Raw genomic sequence first — 13,590 nt, forward strand, 5'->3', positions numbered from 1 at the left:
AGGAACCGGTCGGTTTTGGTCGATACCAAGTAGGATCAACAATATCAATACCGATATTGATACTGTTTTATTATTAAAAGCAGCTAATAATAATATCATGCAGGGGAGATTAATATGTAACGATTTATGAAGTGAATGTATTATTAATTAGTATACTACTTCTGAATATCTGAATAATTTGACAAAGTTCGACATTTCTTGTTACTTTTCTCTGTCAACTACGTAATCACATAGATGTGAAAAAAATCTTTTAATGATAAATAACAAATGTGTATGCATCCACACAACAGCAGCAGAGTGACTGAAAAAACTTTGTAATATCAATACATTAATCGATCAATCTGCCTGCACCTATCGAGAGTGGTATTGATCTTCTCATCTAACTTTACAGGAAAGTGAATAAGCATTTTTCCAAAAATATTTACCTGTTTCTAAATGTTATCAAATGATTTTGATAAAGATGTAATATCAACCATGAGATGTCTTCATGTATTTGTTAGTATTTACTTCCATGTTGAATGTATGTGACCGTTTCCCTCTTCTGGTTTCAGGGTGATGGAAATATTCAAGCGGATCAAGGCCATTAAACTTACAACTTTTAATGTCCACAAGGTTAAGAACACATGGAAACAACATTCACCAGACGACATGTGAGATCACATCCTCCATCCCAGTCATTTTTAATCCCACGTGATGCAGGCCTGTTTGCAGTCCCGAGGTCAGAGAAGTTGTGTTTGTGACCTGAAGACTTGAATCTTACATCTCTGGACCAGCCTGAGAAATCTACAGTAAGAGAACTGTCCGCCGCCTCTGCAACCACACTCTGCTGGTCACTGATCCGCTCCACTGTGAACCCGCATGTCTGAGACAAGTGGTCAAAAATAGAGCACAACATAAACATGCTGATGTCCCGAGTCGCTCGCTGCGCATCCTGGTCTAAATCTCCTGACCGACCGGGGGGGTTTATGAAGTCCCGGGAGATCCCTTTAGTTCCTTTCAGGCCTGAGCTGAGAAAAAAACCAGCCATGTATCCAAATGTTCCTGTGCCAGTCGACATCCTGACCCGCTGTTTCCCCCATCAGGCATTGCTCGTATCACCTTGACATGAGAGTGAGTCATGTGAGCAACTCCTAGTTTCCTCCTCCTGCGCTGGGACTTGCGAAACTTCTAGGGAGATGATGGTCTGGGCCGTCAGCGTTCGCTCCCTGAAGGGAAGAAGACAGTGAATAGAAGTTAAAATTACACCAGAGCTTCAGGAATTAACTCGTGCCCTTTCTGTGGTGTTTCTGTGGCGAGATGTCACACCTCCAAAACACTTAAAAGGGAAGTATTTTATATCCAGATGAGGTTACTGTCCATTTTAACTTCACTTTTAGTCATAGTAGTAGCAGTAGTCACAATAATAGTAAAGCTTATATGCAAATGAATTGTTTTACACGTTTCTTTCGATTAAGTGACATTTTCTTGTTATTAATCATCCTAAAGAATTCCACTCTAAAGAGGGAAGATTTTTAGATTTTAACACTTGATTCAGTTTCTTGTCATCAAATATTTATAAATACATAGGTTTCTTGTGACCCCTTAACCGTTTAAGAAACAGTTAGTCATTTTAATAAATAATTATTTGCTTTTTCGCAAAGGGTTAGTTGAGAAGATCAACTCTCATGTCTGTGTTCAAGGTTTACTTTTCAGGAAATAATGCAAAATGCATTGATTAAACAAACAAGGTATAATGTTTAAGTTACTGAGCCTTAGAAGTGCCAGTGGGCGGAGATGGTTACCTTCAGGCTAGCTATTTTGTTCTTTATGCTAAGCTAACATAAGTGAATAATAGTGGACAGAAGAAGAAAGTGAAGGTGCCCACCACCTGCTGTGCACAGGGTGAATAAATCTATCTACACCCCTGCTATTCATCTACTCCATGTGGCTTATTGCTAAAAAAAAAAAAAAGCTGTAAACCACAAGTGTGTTTTGAATGAGTTGGCTGTTTTTCCAATCTAGGCCGACATTTCATGTGACTTCATGTGACAGTGTTTTCTTTGGATGTGGAAATTTCAATTAACAGATATTTCCCCCCACACTTCTGATTTTTTTCCATATTCAAATGTCCACATATTAGAAAAATGTTTTTGTTAAATTAAGTGGTTTTACTTCATCCATTCTGACACCACTTTCTGATGAAGTTGTAACTAATGTCTTATTTAATTGTTAAAAAAAAAAGTAATTAACAGGTGTTTTGTTGATCAGGTGTGAACTAAGTTTGGATTGCCAGGTTGTGAAATCTCCTCCTGGTGCTTTCCCTCCTCCAACAGACACTTGCTTTGTGTTTTTTTTAGCTGTGATCTCCTGGAAGAACTGCAATCCATTTAAAAACCAGTCTTCAGTCTTTTCAACTGTAAACTTGATTCATTATTGTAAAAGTCGTTCATCAGTGATTTAGCAACATATTGGTCATGACTTCCAAACTATTGCTATCGCCCATTATGGTAGATGACACACTTGTGAAGACCAAATGTGACTGTGGAGCTGCTTTTACAGTTAATGACTCACCACCAACAAAGATCACAACCTGGCAACCCCAAAGTTACTAATTTAACGCTTATAATGATGTGTTCATCATTAATAGTCTTTAGTTGGAAGTTACAGAAGTTACTCTTTCTTGTGAGAAAGAGGCGCCCTGATGTCTGTGGGGAAGGACCACATGTAGATGAACGCAGCCGGTGGGACATACCTTGCTCTGTGATGAGGGTGTTGCCAGCTGGCTCGCACAGTCCAGCCGAGGACACTCTTCAAGTATCTGGAGCAGCAGGGGAACCTGTGACTCAGCTGCTCCATTAGTTCCTCTTTGCGCAAACCGTAAATAACTGGCGCAACACACTGCGCCAAACTGAAGAAAGCAAAGATAACCACGGCGGACAGCTCTTTGGTCTCTGTCTGAATGAACTTTCGTTCGTACAGAGTCGTCAGCACGAAGCTCACGAAGTTGGGGAGGATGTAAACGGCCAGCTGGGTGCCGTGCAGGGCGATCGTCCTACACCCGGCCCGGTTGCGCCGATTGAGCACCCCTAACCGCCTCCCCTCCACCAGTATCCTCACATAGCTGTACAGTATGAGCACCGTGCACAAACCAATGAACACCACCTTCTGCAGTCCGCCTTTCCTCAGCTTCTCCTGGCCGCACTCCCCGTGATAATCGTCTCTGCTGGCCTGGGAGTCCGGCTGGAGGAGCAGAGTGAGCGGGATGACCAAAGCCAGCATCCAGGTGAGCACACCCAGCAGCCAGGGCCAGTGCCCCACGGTGCAGGAGGCGCTGTAGCGCATCGGGTGGCACACGGCGCAGTAGCGGTCCAGAGCCATCACCGTGAGCGTCAGGAGGATGTTGGAGGCGCTGCTGATCAGAACAATGATCATGACCAGGCAGGCGCTGCGCCCCGGCCGCGCGCCCAGGTGGATCTGGTAGTAGAAGACGCTGCTCATGCCCAGGTGAACCAGCGCGGACACCAGCAGGTGGAACACCAGCACGAAGCGGGCATGACGCCGGAGCCGCTCCTCGCGAACTATCGACCAGTTGATGATGAGGTTGAAGAAGAGAAGCACCGAGAAGGACACGGTAGACACGTAAAAGCGCACGCAAGTGTAGTCGCTCACCTGTGTCGTCCCCGTGGTGTTGTTCCCTGACATTATTCCTCAGCTGGGCTTGGTTGGATTTATGGGATAATGATGATGGTGATGAGAATGAAGGCGATGATGAGAATGGAGCTGATGGGAAAGAAGGCTTATCCGCCGCATGATCCTCTCTCACTGCTGTCTCACTGAAAAATGACTCAGTGACACCACAGCTCACGTTTCCCTCTGTCTCTCTCAGTCTCTCTCAGTCTCTCTCTTTCTCTCTCTCTGTCTATCACACACACACACACACACACACACACACACACACTTGTCAATCTATACTTGTGAGGACCCTCGGTGACATGACAATGGTGACAATGTATTTCCTATAGCCTCTAACCCCAACCATTATAAATAAATAAAAATATTTCTTTAGTTTGTCTTTAAAATTAAGAAGTAATTGGATTTTAAATGGAAAGGCAAATTTTTATAAAAGCTTTTGACACATTTTGATATTCCATTTACTACCTGTCATATTAAGTGTTATGGCTGACTTGTCCTCTGCTTTAAAATGTTATTGCAGAGCAGTGACATGATGTCAGATGGCTGTGAGCTCAGCAGCTGGCCGGCCAGAGGTGCTGTTGCTGCTCTTCACTAGAAGTGGATGAGAAGCAGAGCAAAGTTTCATTAACACTCGTGCCAATGTGACCAAACTTGACTGAAACCTGAGTGATGACTGATAATATACAACACAGCCTGAGCTGTCAGTGTGCAGATCCGCCCATGGGGCAAATAATGAGATAATAGGTCCCTGGAAAGAGATGCATAGAAAGCCCCTGAACCTTCTCACTGCCTGTCACCTCACTCAGATCATAAAGTGAAGCACACACAGCCGTATCATGGTGTGTGTAGTGTTACTGTATCTGATGCACAATAATGTCTTGCAGATAAAAGAGGCAGTAAAAGTACAGTAGCTCGGATGTGCTAATCTCAGTAGTGGAAATTATGAAATTGCAGCTCCTCTGCAAAGATTTCATCATCTTGTGATCAACCCTCAAACACACTCATACATGTTTTCACTTAATCTGGTTGATTAGACCTCTGCTCAGGTTGGGGGTGGGGGGTATATATATACAAGAGTCACTTCATGTTGCAGAGGCAGAATTGCTGCTGTAATTTCTCTCCATTTATAAACATTTTTGTTTAATTCCACTTATCTCACCATATAGATCACCAGTAGACTGTAAAAAATAGATAATCCTTTATTAGATGATCAATACATAATGAGTGCTGTAGCTGTATATGATGAGATATTCTGTCTAAAAACACAGAAACCAACCCCCAACTCATTCCTGAGCTCATTACACCACCAAGTGCACAAAGCAGGTATTAAAACAAGTAAATACACATAATAACAGAAAAGAATGGCTCCACTGGTTTATGGCTTTTATGGTCTGTTCTAAAAAAAATGAAACAAAAGTCTACCAACAATAATGTAGATCTTCAATTAAATTAAAAAACTCTAATATTTGTCTAACTACTAAAATTAATGCAGAGTTATTAAGGTGCTCTATTCATCATGAAGATTAAAATCCGACAGTACGTGAACGCAGCATTATCATACAGTTTGTTTTACTTACATATTTTATTAGTCATAATACTAGTAAGTAAATTTACTTTTTACTGTTTAATGACCTGTTTGTAACGTCCCTGCTATGTTATACAGGGGGATAGTTTGCATCTACTAAATGAGTTTTAAGTTTTATTGTGATTTATCATTGTCACACGCCATTTAAACTTAAAGCCATATCTATATTTTAACTTTTGAGTGCACCAGTCTGCTGTTGTTTTACTTTGAATTTTCTTCAGCCTCCAGTTGGTCTATCTGAGGTTAACACATTTTGAACTGCGTTACCTTTTTTTGTTATCATTATTATTATTAACTTATCACTTACAAAGGGATTATTGTGAGTTAAAGTTATTCTGCTCATGTAAATTGTTAGTTCGCATTTTGACAACATGTTATAGTGTATAGCTTGATGTGACGAGTCGCGTGCACGGTGTGGGCACGAGAGCTGGTTTTCCTGAAACACACAAATGAGCTTTTATTTTTTTTTTCTCTCACAACAACTCCAGGTGAAGTGAAGCAGACACTGTTGGCGCTGCTCACGTTAACTGAACACGTCTCTCTAAAGTTTGTCAGAGAAAAGGTAAGAAAAGGTTTGTTTATTAGCATATATAGGACACGTGGTAGTCTTTGGCTGATGTGTGGCCTATAGGGAGTTTTTTAATAAGGTCATTTATTAGTTTATTGTCATGCACTTGATAGTTGCTGTAATTACAAGTTTGTCCTACTTTTCGGTTGGTTTGCTTGATATCATCAACGATTAGCGTGTTCTTTCATTTCATGTAGAAAAATAAATATAAAATCTGTACCTCTATGAAATCAACTACTTTCAATGCAGTGGGGTTATGACGTAACAGAATGTCCTATTTTATCTTTTCACCTCACTAAATTTGATTTTATTTGACAACATTTGAATATCTCTTCGTACATTCAGATATCTAGTAAGCTAACTCATTGCTGTGCTTGACGGAGCAAGTGAGCCATAACATTTACTGAAGCTAACGCTAACACTAACAATGATAGCTGCATATATCTTAGTGTGAACTGTCAGACTCAATGAATAATGGAAGATGTGATTAAGCACTGAAAATAAGTGATGGGCAATATGTATAAACTCCTCTATCTAGCTGTGTGTAATTTTATATCATATATCAGAAGTAACAAATCTTTTTTAAACTATTGGATAAATCCGTGAAAGACAGTTTGTCATTGTCCAGTCCATCAAGTTAAATGCATCACTTTGGTGCAGGAATAATGTAAACATTAAAAGTTGCCATAAGAGTATTACCCATATTGTCATATTATTTATACACACAAAGACATAAACAGGGTACAATGCAATAACTGCATACACGGTATGTAAAGACCTCATATGTTAGACATATTTTTATGGTTTCACAGTTCACATCCCACACCTACCAAATGTAATTGTTCGGCTGGTGTTGGGCAGTAAGGTCTGTGTCGTACTGGCTTTCTTGTTTATTCGAAAAGGTGCTGAATGTGGTTGAGATCAGAGGCATCTACATACATTTTGAAAAAGAGAGATGTGAAGAGATGTGAAAGAGATTAGCATTTGATATGAATGCATTGCAACATAAATTCTGACTACTGTTGATTTTCATGGGGAGTGTGAGTGGAGGTGCTGCAAGTCCCTAACAAGGATGGCTTTAGCACCAGCACAGTCCCAACGATTCTGTTTTAGGTTTGTCTTTATTATGGTTGCTCAGGAAGATGTAGTGATGAACACATAGTTGTAGCTTACATGGATGGCAAAACACTGCGTTACAGTACATGTTATACTGTTACACTGTGACAGTCTTTCTTCCTCCTGTGTATGGAGCCTTTCCCACACTTTCCCCCTTCATTTCTGCCCCGTATCCTCCAGGCATGGCCGTTTACCAGCAGCCAGCGCAGATGATGATGGTGACAACCACCACCACCCACACCAGTGGAGCATGGAGCACTGGCCTCTGTGATTGCTGCTCTGATATGGAAACCTGTAAGTCTACATAACTAAGAGCAATAAAGCAGTCATGTTGCTCACCAAATGCACCAATTATAACCATAGACCTGGTTTCCAGTCCACTGTATGGTACAGTGGTAGAGACATCTTCCCATAAGCAGAAACTCTTTCCTGAATAAACTAATAATCTCACCACTCTGTCCGTTCGGAAACTGATCATTTCACACTATCTACACCAGCAGATGGAGTTTGCCCAGTTGTCATGGAAATTCAGATGTTCAAATTTACATTTTGGCGTCCAAGTTGGCAGACAAGCTGTGGCTCAAAGTTCACTCTTGATCTGGGACGCAGCAAAAACAACAAAAACAAAAGACAAATACCAAGAAAAAACTGAGGCTGAAATTTCACATTCACAACATTTGAGTGTAACCAGATGAGACAGAAAATAAACACCTGAACATAACTGGAGCTGGATTTACAGTTGCTTAAACCAGTAAGCTGAATGAACAGCAGCCAGTGCTTGGCACATTTTTTTATGCCCTGACCTTTGACTCTCAGGCAGCATAAAGGCTGCCCCACTTTATTTGTTAAGGCTGAGCGCAAGAAAGGAACACCTGCTCATGGCTGGATAAAAGATTTGCGGCTTTATGTTTGTACTGAATGCTGATATTCTTCTAAAAAGATGCTAGAAGTGGCACAGTGCTCTTTGTAGGTAAGATACAAAGAAAAAGTATCAGGTATCTATGAAGGAAACAAAAAATTATTTAGGATTCATTTCTTACATATTGTTCTTGCGTTATTTTCTCAGACCTGCCAAAGCTCCTCTACAAAACAAGAGTTTACAGCTGTTGGCACAGGATTAGTAGCGCTCCTGACTCACGACCATCAAAACGACCTGTATGTATGAAAGCGGTGAAGTTCCTCTTGAAATACAGCTGAAGATCATAAATACCAGTTTCACTGGGTTGACTGCTGTATTCCGGGAAATATCAGTGTGAAATTTCTGTGACTTTATAGATGAGATTCATCACAGTTGTGTTTCATCCAAAACAAGCGAGAGATATATTTTTAACACCTTAAGGTGCAATCTTAATAACGTCAAAGTTCACATGTTCTATTCTCTCTCCTCTGCCCTGAAGGTTGCTGTGGTCTTTGGTGTTTTCCTTGCATGCAGTGTCAGACAGCCGCTTTGAATGGTTGGTGCTGCTGCATGCCATGCCTGGACTACTGCTGTGTGGTGTCCTGCTTACTCCGTGCCACCATTAGAGAACGCCACGGCATCCCTGTAAGGCCGGGTTTGGGAGGGAGGGTGTTATACATGGGGCTAGGGCTTTTTTTCCGATTAATAATTGTGCCTTTTCTCAGTGGATATGTGTGTGTTTGCTAAGCGTTGTGTGTAAGCTGTAGTTATAAATGACACAATAAGGGCTGCAAGATGAATCAAATATCTACATTGCCATCGCACATACGAGATTTTTTATTCTGAGAAACATGGCAAAAAGTGTTGTAATTTAATGTCTCTAGTTCAGCTATAAAAAACAACAAGTCTTTGCCCACAAGTGAGGAAGTGCCTGTGCAGGACAACCACTAACCAACATCCAGTAAAAGCTGTGCGTGCGGTTTGCTTTGGGACAGTTTCATTGTCATTGTCACCAGTGTCATTTTAAATGTGCAGATGTGAGATGCAACATTTCCTCAATTTTCACCACCCAAATATTACTACTAAGTACAATGTGCACATTGGTTCACACTCACACAAATGGTGTTGCAGACTTTTAGTCAAATTGGAGTCATTTTGAAAATGCTATATTCGAGAGATAAGTCTTTAAGGATGTACTTTTGTAGCACCTTTCATCAGTCGGTGATGAACATGAGTGGAAACGTTGTGGAAACGTTGCGAGAAATATTAACTCTTGTCTCAATCACTTCTTTTCTTCTACTGAAGTTAGCACGCTAACCAGCTAGCCCATCTCATCACTTTCCAACAGTGACTCGCTGTAGCCTCCAATCTGCCTTGAAGAAGTAGCGCTTCTCAGAGGGCGTATGTTAATCTCTTATTAATGCAGCGATGGCTGAAGCTCTTATCAAACCACAATCAGAAATCTCTACCCAGCAGTTCATACAGCCTTGCCCTGAGGCCCTCTTGGCTGATAAGAAATGAATTGTCCTTTTCATCATGCAACTAATTGCTTGTGATTGCTCAAAGTAACAGTTGTCTATTGAAAACAAAAGTTTGCTCCACAAACAGGGATATGTGTGTCACTAACTGACGACTGCAGGAGAGGAAACTCCGTCAGGGGATTTATCACTCAACTCTGCAGTTTCCCCTCAGTTCTACAGAGCAGTTTAGCATATTTAAGCTTAATGACATCTGCAGAGTCACTAAATATCCTGCTAAAGTGTAAAAAATCCACTTTTTATTGCATTATTTAAGTAGGTTTAGTAAATTTTTGTAAATAAGTCCGTACATCAGACTGCTGGATTAATCCCTTCTCTCTCTCTCTCTCTCTCTCTCTTCCTCTTCATCTTCCTCCTGCAGGGCTCATGCTGTGAAGACTGCTGTTTGTTGTTCTGGTGCTACGAATGCGTCTGGTGCCAGATGAATCGCGAGTTGAAGATCAGGCGCAGCATGCCCGTCAACGCTGCAGTGGTCACCACACAGGTCGTCAATATTTAGTGCGCTGCCATTTTAGTTAGAGGGAATGTGACATGTTTACTGTTGGTCTTAATAAGGAGTTATTTTTCTTTTGTAAGGTTCAAAACACGTTTTTTTCTGTTTGTTGTTTGAGCAGTATTATGAGGAAGACAGATGTAGACAAAAAAAATACCCTCAGCTTGATTTTATACTTTTGCACATAATATGTAGCAGCCAGCACTGAGCGTCATAAACATACTCAGTATAGTAGCGCGTTTCTGTTTGTAATGCCAAGAATTTAGAATTTAGCTGTTTTGTTTACTTAATGTTGCTGTTTAAAGCCATAGACTCACTGTTACAGCCAGTTTGAATGTCATGATATGAATGACGTTATGTCAGGTTCTTGTTTGGCCTTTGTTTCACTCTTGCCAATAACATACTGATGTTGCAGGCAGCAAGCTCACAGCTATCACAGTGTGATTTCTCACCTGAGATGAGTTTAACCTGTGTGAAAAGAAAAACAAACAGTATACACATATGATATATTATCTCAATATAGCAATAACCAATAATGTGTGTCCAGCCTTTAGAAACTTCAAATGTTCTTTTATTGACACAACAACACATCACAGCATCTTCGCCAAGTCACATTATTATGTTGAGCAGCTGAAACTCTCCTTTTCACCGAGTCCTCGTCACAAACGTTCCCCAGTTTCTCACCTCTGTCTTTATTCATGACGTTGAAAGTAAATAAAATGTTTTCTATACATACAAATTGAAAAGTTTGACTGCAATTCTTGATCAGTGAATCATGTCGAGGTTTGACTGATGCGATCAGACCACAGGACAGATAAGGAAACAGTTTAGTCTGTGTGCATACTGCTTTACATGTCAGGTCTACATGTCTGCACAAAATTAAGAACTTTAATGATCTTTTTTATCCACTGCAGAGTCAAAAAATGTGTAGTACTTACACACTCACTGAGCACTTTATTAGGAACACCACACTAATACTGGGCAGGGCCTCCCTTTGCTCCCAAAACAGCCTCAGTTCTTGGTGGCGCGGTTTCAACAAGATGTCGGAAAGACTGTTCAGCTCTTTCAGAAACACTCAAACTACCTGATCTGGCACCGGCAATCACGGTATGGTCAAAGTCACTGAGATCACATGTTTGATGTGAACATTACTTGAAGCTCCTGACCTATATCTGCAGGATTTTTTTGCTTTGCATGCTGCCACATGATTTGCTGATTGGAAAATTGCACGAAAAATGTGCGTGAGTGTACGTCACTGCTAATGAGGTGTGCTGATTTGAGGTTGTTGCATGACTATATGATTTAATTAATGAATTAATTTTGTCCCAAACCAGCTAAAAAAGGTAAAGGGCAACCACTCAGTTAAGGTAGTAGGTCAGAAATAGCCACACAGATAAAATATTTACTTTGTAGAGTTAAACATAGCACGTTTGAAACCCACATGGAAAAAGAGTTAAGTTTGTATTCAAAAACCCTTTGGTGTGTCATCAAGTAGTTTGCATGCTACTAAGAATTGCATATATATTTTAAGAGATCCTGGAAATTTGATATGATATATAATATTTCAAAGGGAACGGTATGAAACAAGAGTAAACTGCCAAACAGGAACAGCAGTCACAAGCTGGCACAGCCTGACAACGATGCAGCAATACAACAGGATTTTCACAATTATTGGGCGTGTTCCTTCATTTGAGCCACCTTTGTAGTAAGGTTTACAATGGGGATATTTTAACCTCAAAATTAAGAAAGTCTCTCTTTGTGAAGAAAAATGTTGATTTCTGGAAAGATTATCACACAGGAACAGATACAAATGTAGAATCTTGTGCCAGTTTGTCATAGATGATGAAGTGGTGACACTTAATGAAATAAAGTGCAGAAAACTTCTAGCTTACTTATTATTATTATTATTATTATTAAGCGTTATTAGAGGACAAAAAACAAGTTACTTTAAATCATGAGGCAAATTCTGTTGATGGTTTTAAGACAGCACCCCCCCCAAAATTTGATCAAAATGTAAAATGCAAATGCATGAAATTATTTAAGAAAAAAAAAAGAATCAGAGCAGAGGCAAGAACGTACTGTACAATCCTAATGAGGGGCCATGGCAGTCCTTCCAATAGCTGTCAAGATATTTCACTAAAAAGCAGAAATGACAACCTCATGGTGGCGCAAGAGGAAAAGTCAGAGGATCACCAGTCCGCTGTCCCTTGTTATGCCTTTTACACTGTCATAACATTTGCAGATGAACAGCATAGATTATTGTGAAAACAACCAACAAGTGCAAGAGTGAGGCAGAGCCAGGTAGACGCCACAGAGACCACATCCTGACCCAGAGCTACAAGTAAGATTCAGGAAGTCGAGGTGCTGTGGACATATTTCAGTGCCTACAGATATTGAAGCAGTGGGGGGGAAACAAGTCCCAGCATCAGGTTCTTTGTAGTCAGACACTGAAAAAGAGCTACAACTGCCTAATGAGAGAAACTGCTCACACTGCACCCAAGATACCAGCAAATCCACCTCCCACACACTTGAGTTGATGTGTGGGAGAAATATAACTGAGGGTGTGAAACGCAGTCATTCCTTTCTTGCACTGGGGCAAAATTTCTTTAATAGTTTTGCAACTTTAAAACAGTTTGCATATCTTTTTGGCAATAACAGGTTTACACAAGTTTACAATTTTCAAGTAATGTTTTTATGATGATTTAATTGTGGTTAGCGTTGATTGTTATACTTTATCTTGTTTACTGGCTTGTTTTTTACTCACGTTGGCTGATGTAACCACAATAGCAACATGATCAGTCCATCACTTTGGTCCAGACCAAAATATTTCAACTACTTTGGTGAATTTACATAATACAAAGAAAAAAGAGAAGCATTTCCTGTTTGCCAAATATCACAGATGGATGTAATGTGGTTGTGCACTCTGAAGCACTTCTGCTGCTTTAAATGGATTCTTCTGCACAAATTAGGGTTAAGCTTTACGGTTAATTACAATTCAGCTAAAAAAAAGAGGATCCGATCTTTTTAATGTCGATTTTTAAATATTAGATTGTGAACAGTCATTCTGGGCATGAAAAGAAATGGAAATGGAAATGTTTAAAACTGAAATACTGTGGCAGCTTTAACCACAGTATTCACACTACCAACGCCACATAGCTCTGCGGAGGAGTGCCCAGACGTGCTCTGACAGAGCTATTCATTTCGCAGTAACTTATTTTTGCAGGTATTTCTTTCATTGTATTCTGCTTAAATTGGCTGAAAGATGAATGGAGTTTGGTTCAGCCAGGGGTTACCAAAGCATTGAAACTTGTCAAGAACAAGCACTTCAGTTAAGTGTACATTTACAGGTTCAGTTATTAAGTTACTCACCACTACACTCAGGGTTGACGTGTAATTTTTCTTGTCCGTAATCTCCAAATAATCTCCATGAAGTTTCCTGGGGAGAGTGTGTAAGATTGATCAGACACAGTGTATGGTAGTCTTCAATGCAAAGCAGGTTAACTGATAATGAAACGTGTTAATAAGCAATTCAAAACATATGGAGAACAAAAATTCCAATAACAAACAAAAAAATAATGAATATTTCCTTGAGTTTAAATGGAGCAGCTCTTTCAGGGAATTTCCTATTTTCCTTATAATTAGAGTCAAATAAGGAATGCAGGAGGAGAAGCTACACACACACTTCCTGTGCTAGTCAGCATTAATAATAATGCATTTTAA

The 13,590-nt window shown here is 40.1% G+C and overlaps 2 protein-coding genes across 2 annotated transcripts; one reads left to right on the forward strand and one right to left on the reverse strand.

The window, feature by feature from the left end:
- Positions 1-583: 583 nt before the first annotated feature.
- On the reverse strand, positions 584-3,814 carry LOC111232993 (olfactory receptor 2AT4-like). Its single transcript, XM_022760709.1, has 2 exons — positions 2,732-3,814; positions 584-1,205 (listed from the first exon to the last, which is right to left on the reverse strand). The coding sequence occupies exons 1-2, from the start codon at positions 3,679-3,681 to the stop codon at positions 1,079-1,081; spliced, it is 1,077 nt and encodes a 358-aa protein (XP_022616430.1). The 5' UTR covers positions 3,682-3,814; the 3' UTR covers positions 584-1,078.
- A 1,906-nt stretch (positions 3,815-5,720) lies between these two features.
- On the forward strand, positions 5,721-10,601 carry LOC111233044 (placenta-specific gene 8 protein-like). The gene is made up of 4 exons (XM_022760776.1): positions 5,721-5,819; positions 7,122-7,235; positions 8,339-8,484; positions 9,739-10,601. Exons 2-4 carry the CDS (start codon positions 7,124-7,126, stop codon positions 9,874-9,876), a joined length of 396 nt encoding a protein of 131 aa, XP_022616497.1. The 5' UTR covers positions 5,721-5,819; positions 7,122-7,123; the 3' UTR covers positions 9,877-10,601.
- The last annotated feature ends 2,989 nt before the right edge of the window (positions 10,602-13,590 follow it).

Source organism: Seriola dumerili, unplaced genomic scaffold (assembly GCF_002260705.1).
Source record: "Seriola dumerili isolate Sdu_G_001 unplaced genomic scaffold, Sdu_1.0 BDQW01000362.1, whole genome shotgun sequence".
NCBI classification, from domain to species: Eukaryota; Metazoa; Chordata; class Actinopteri; order Carangiformes; family Carangidae; genus Seriola; species Seriola dumerili.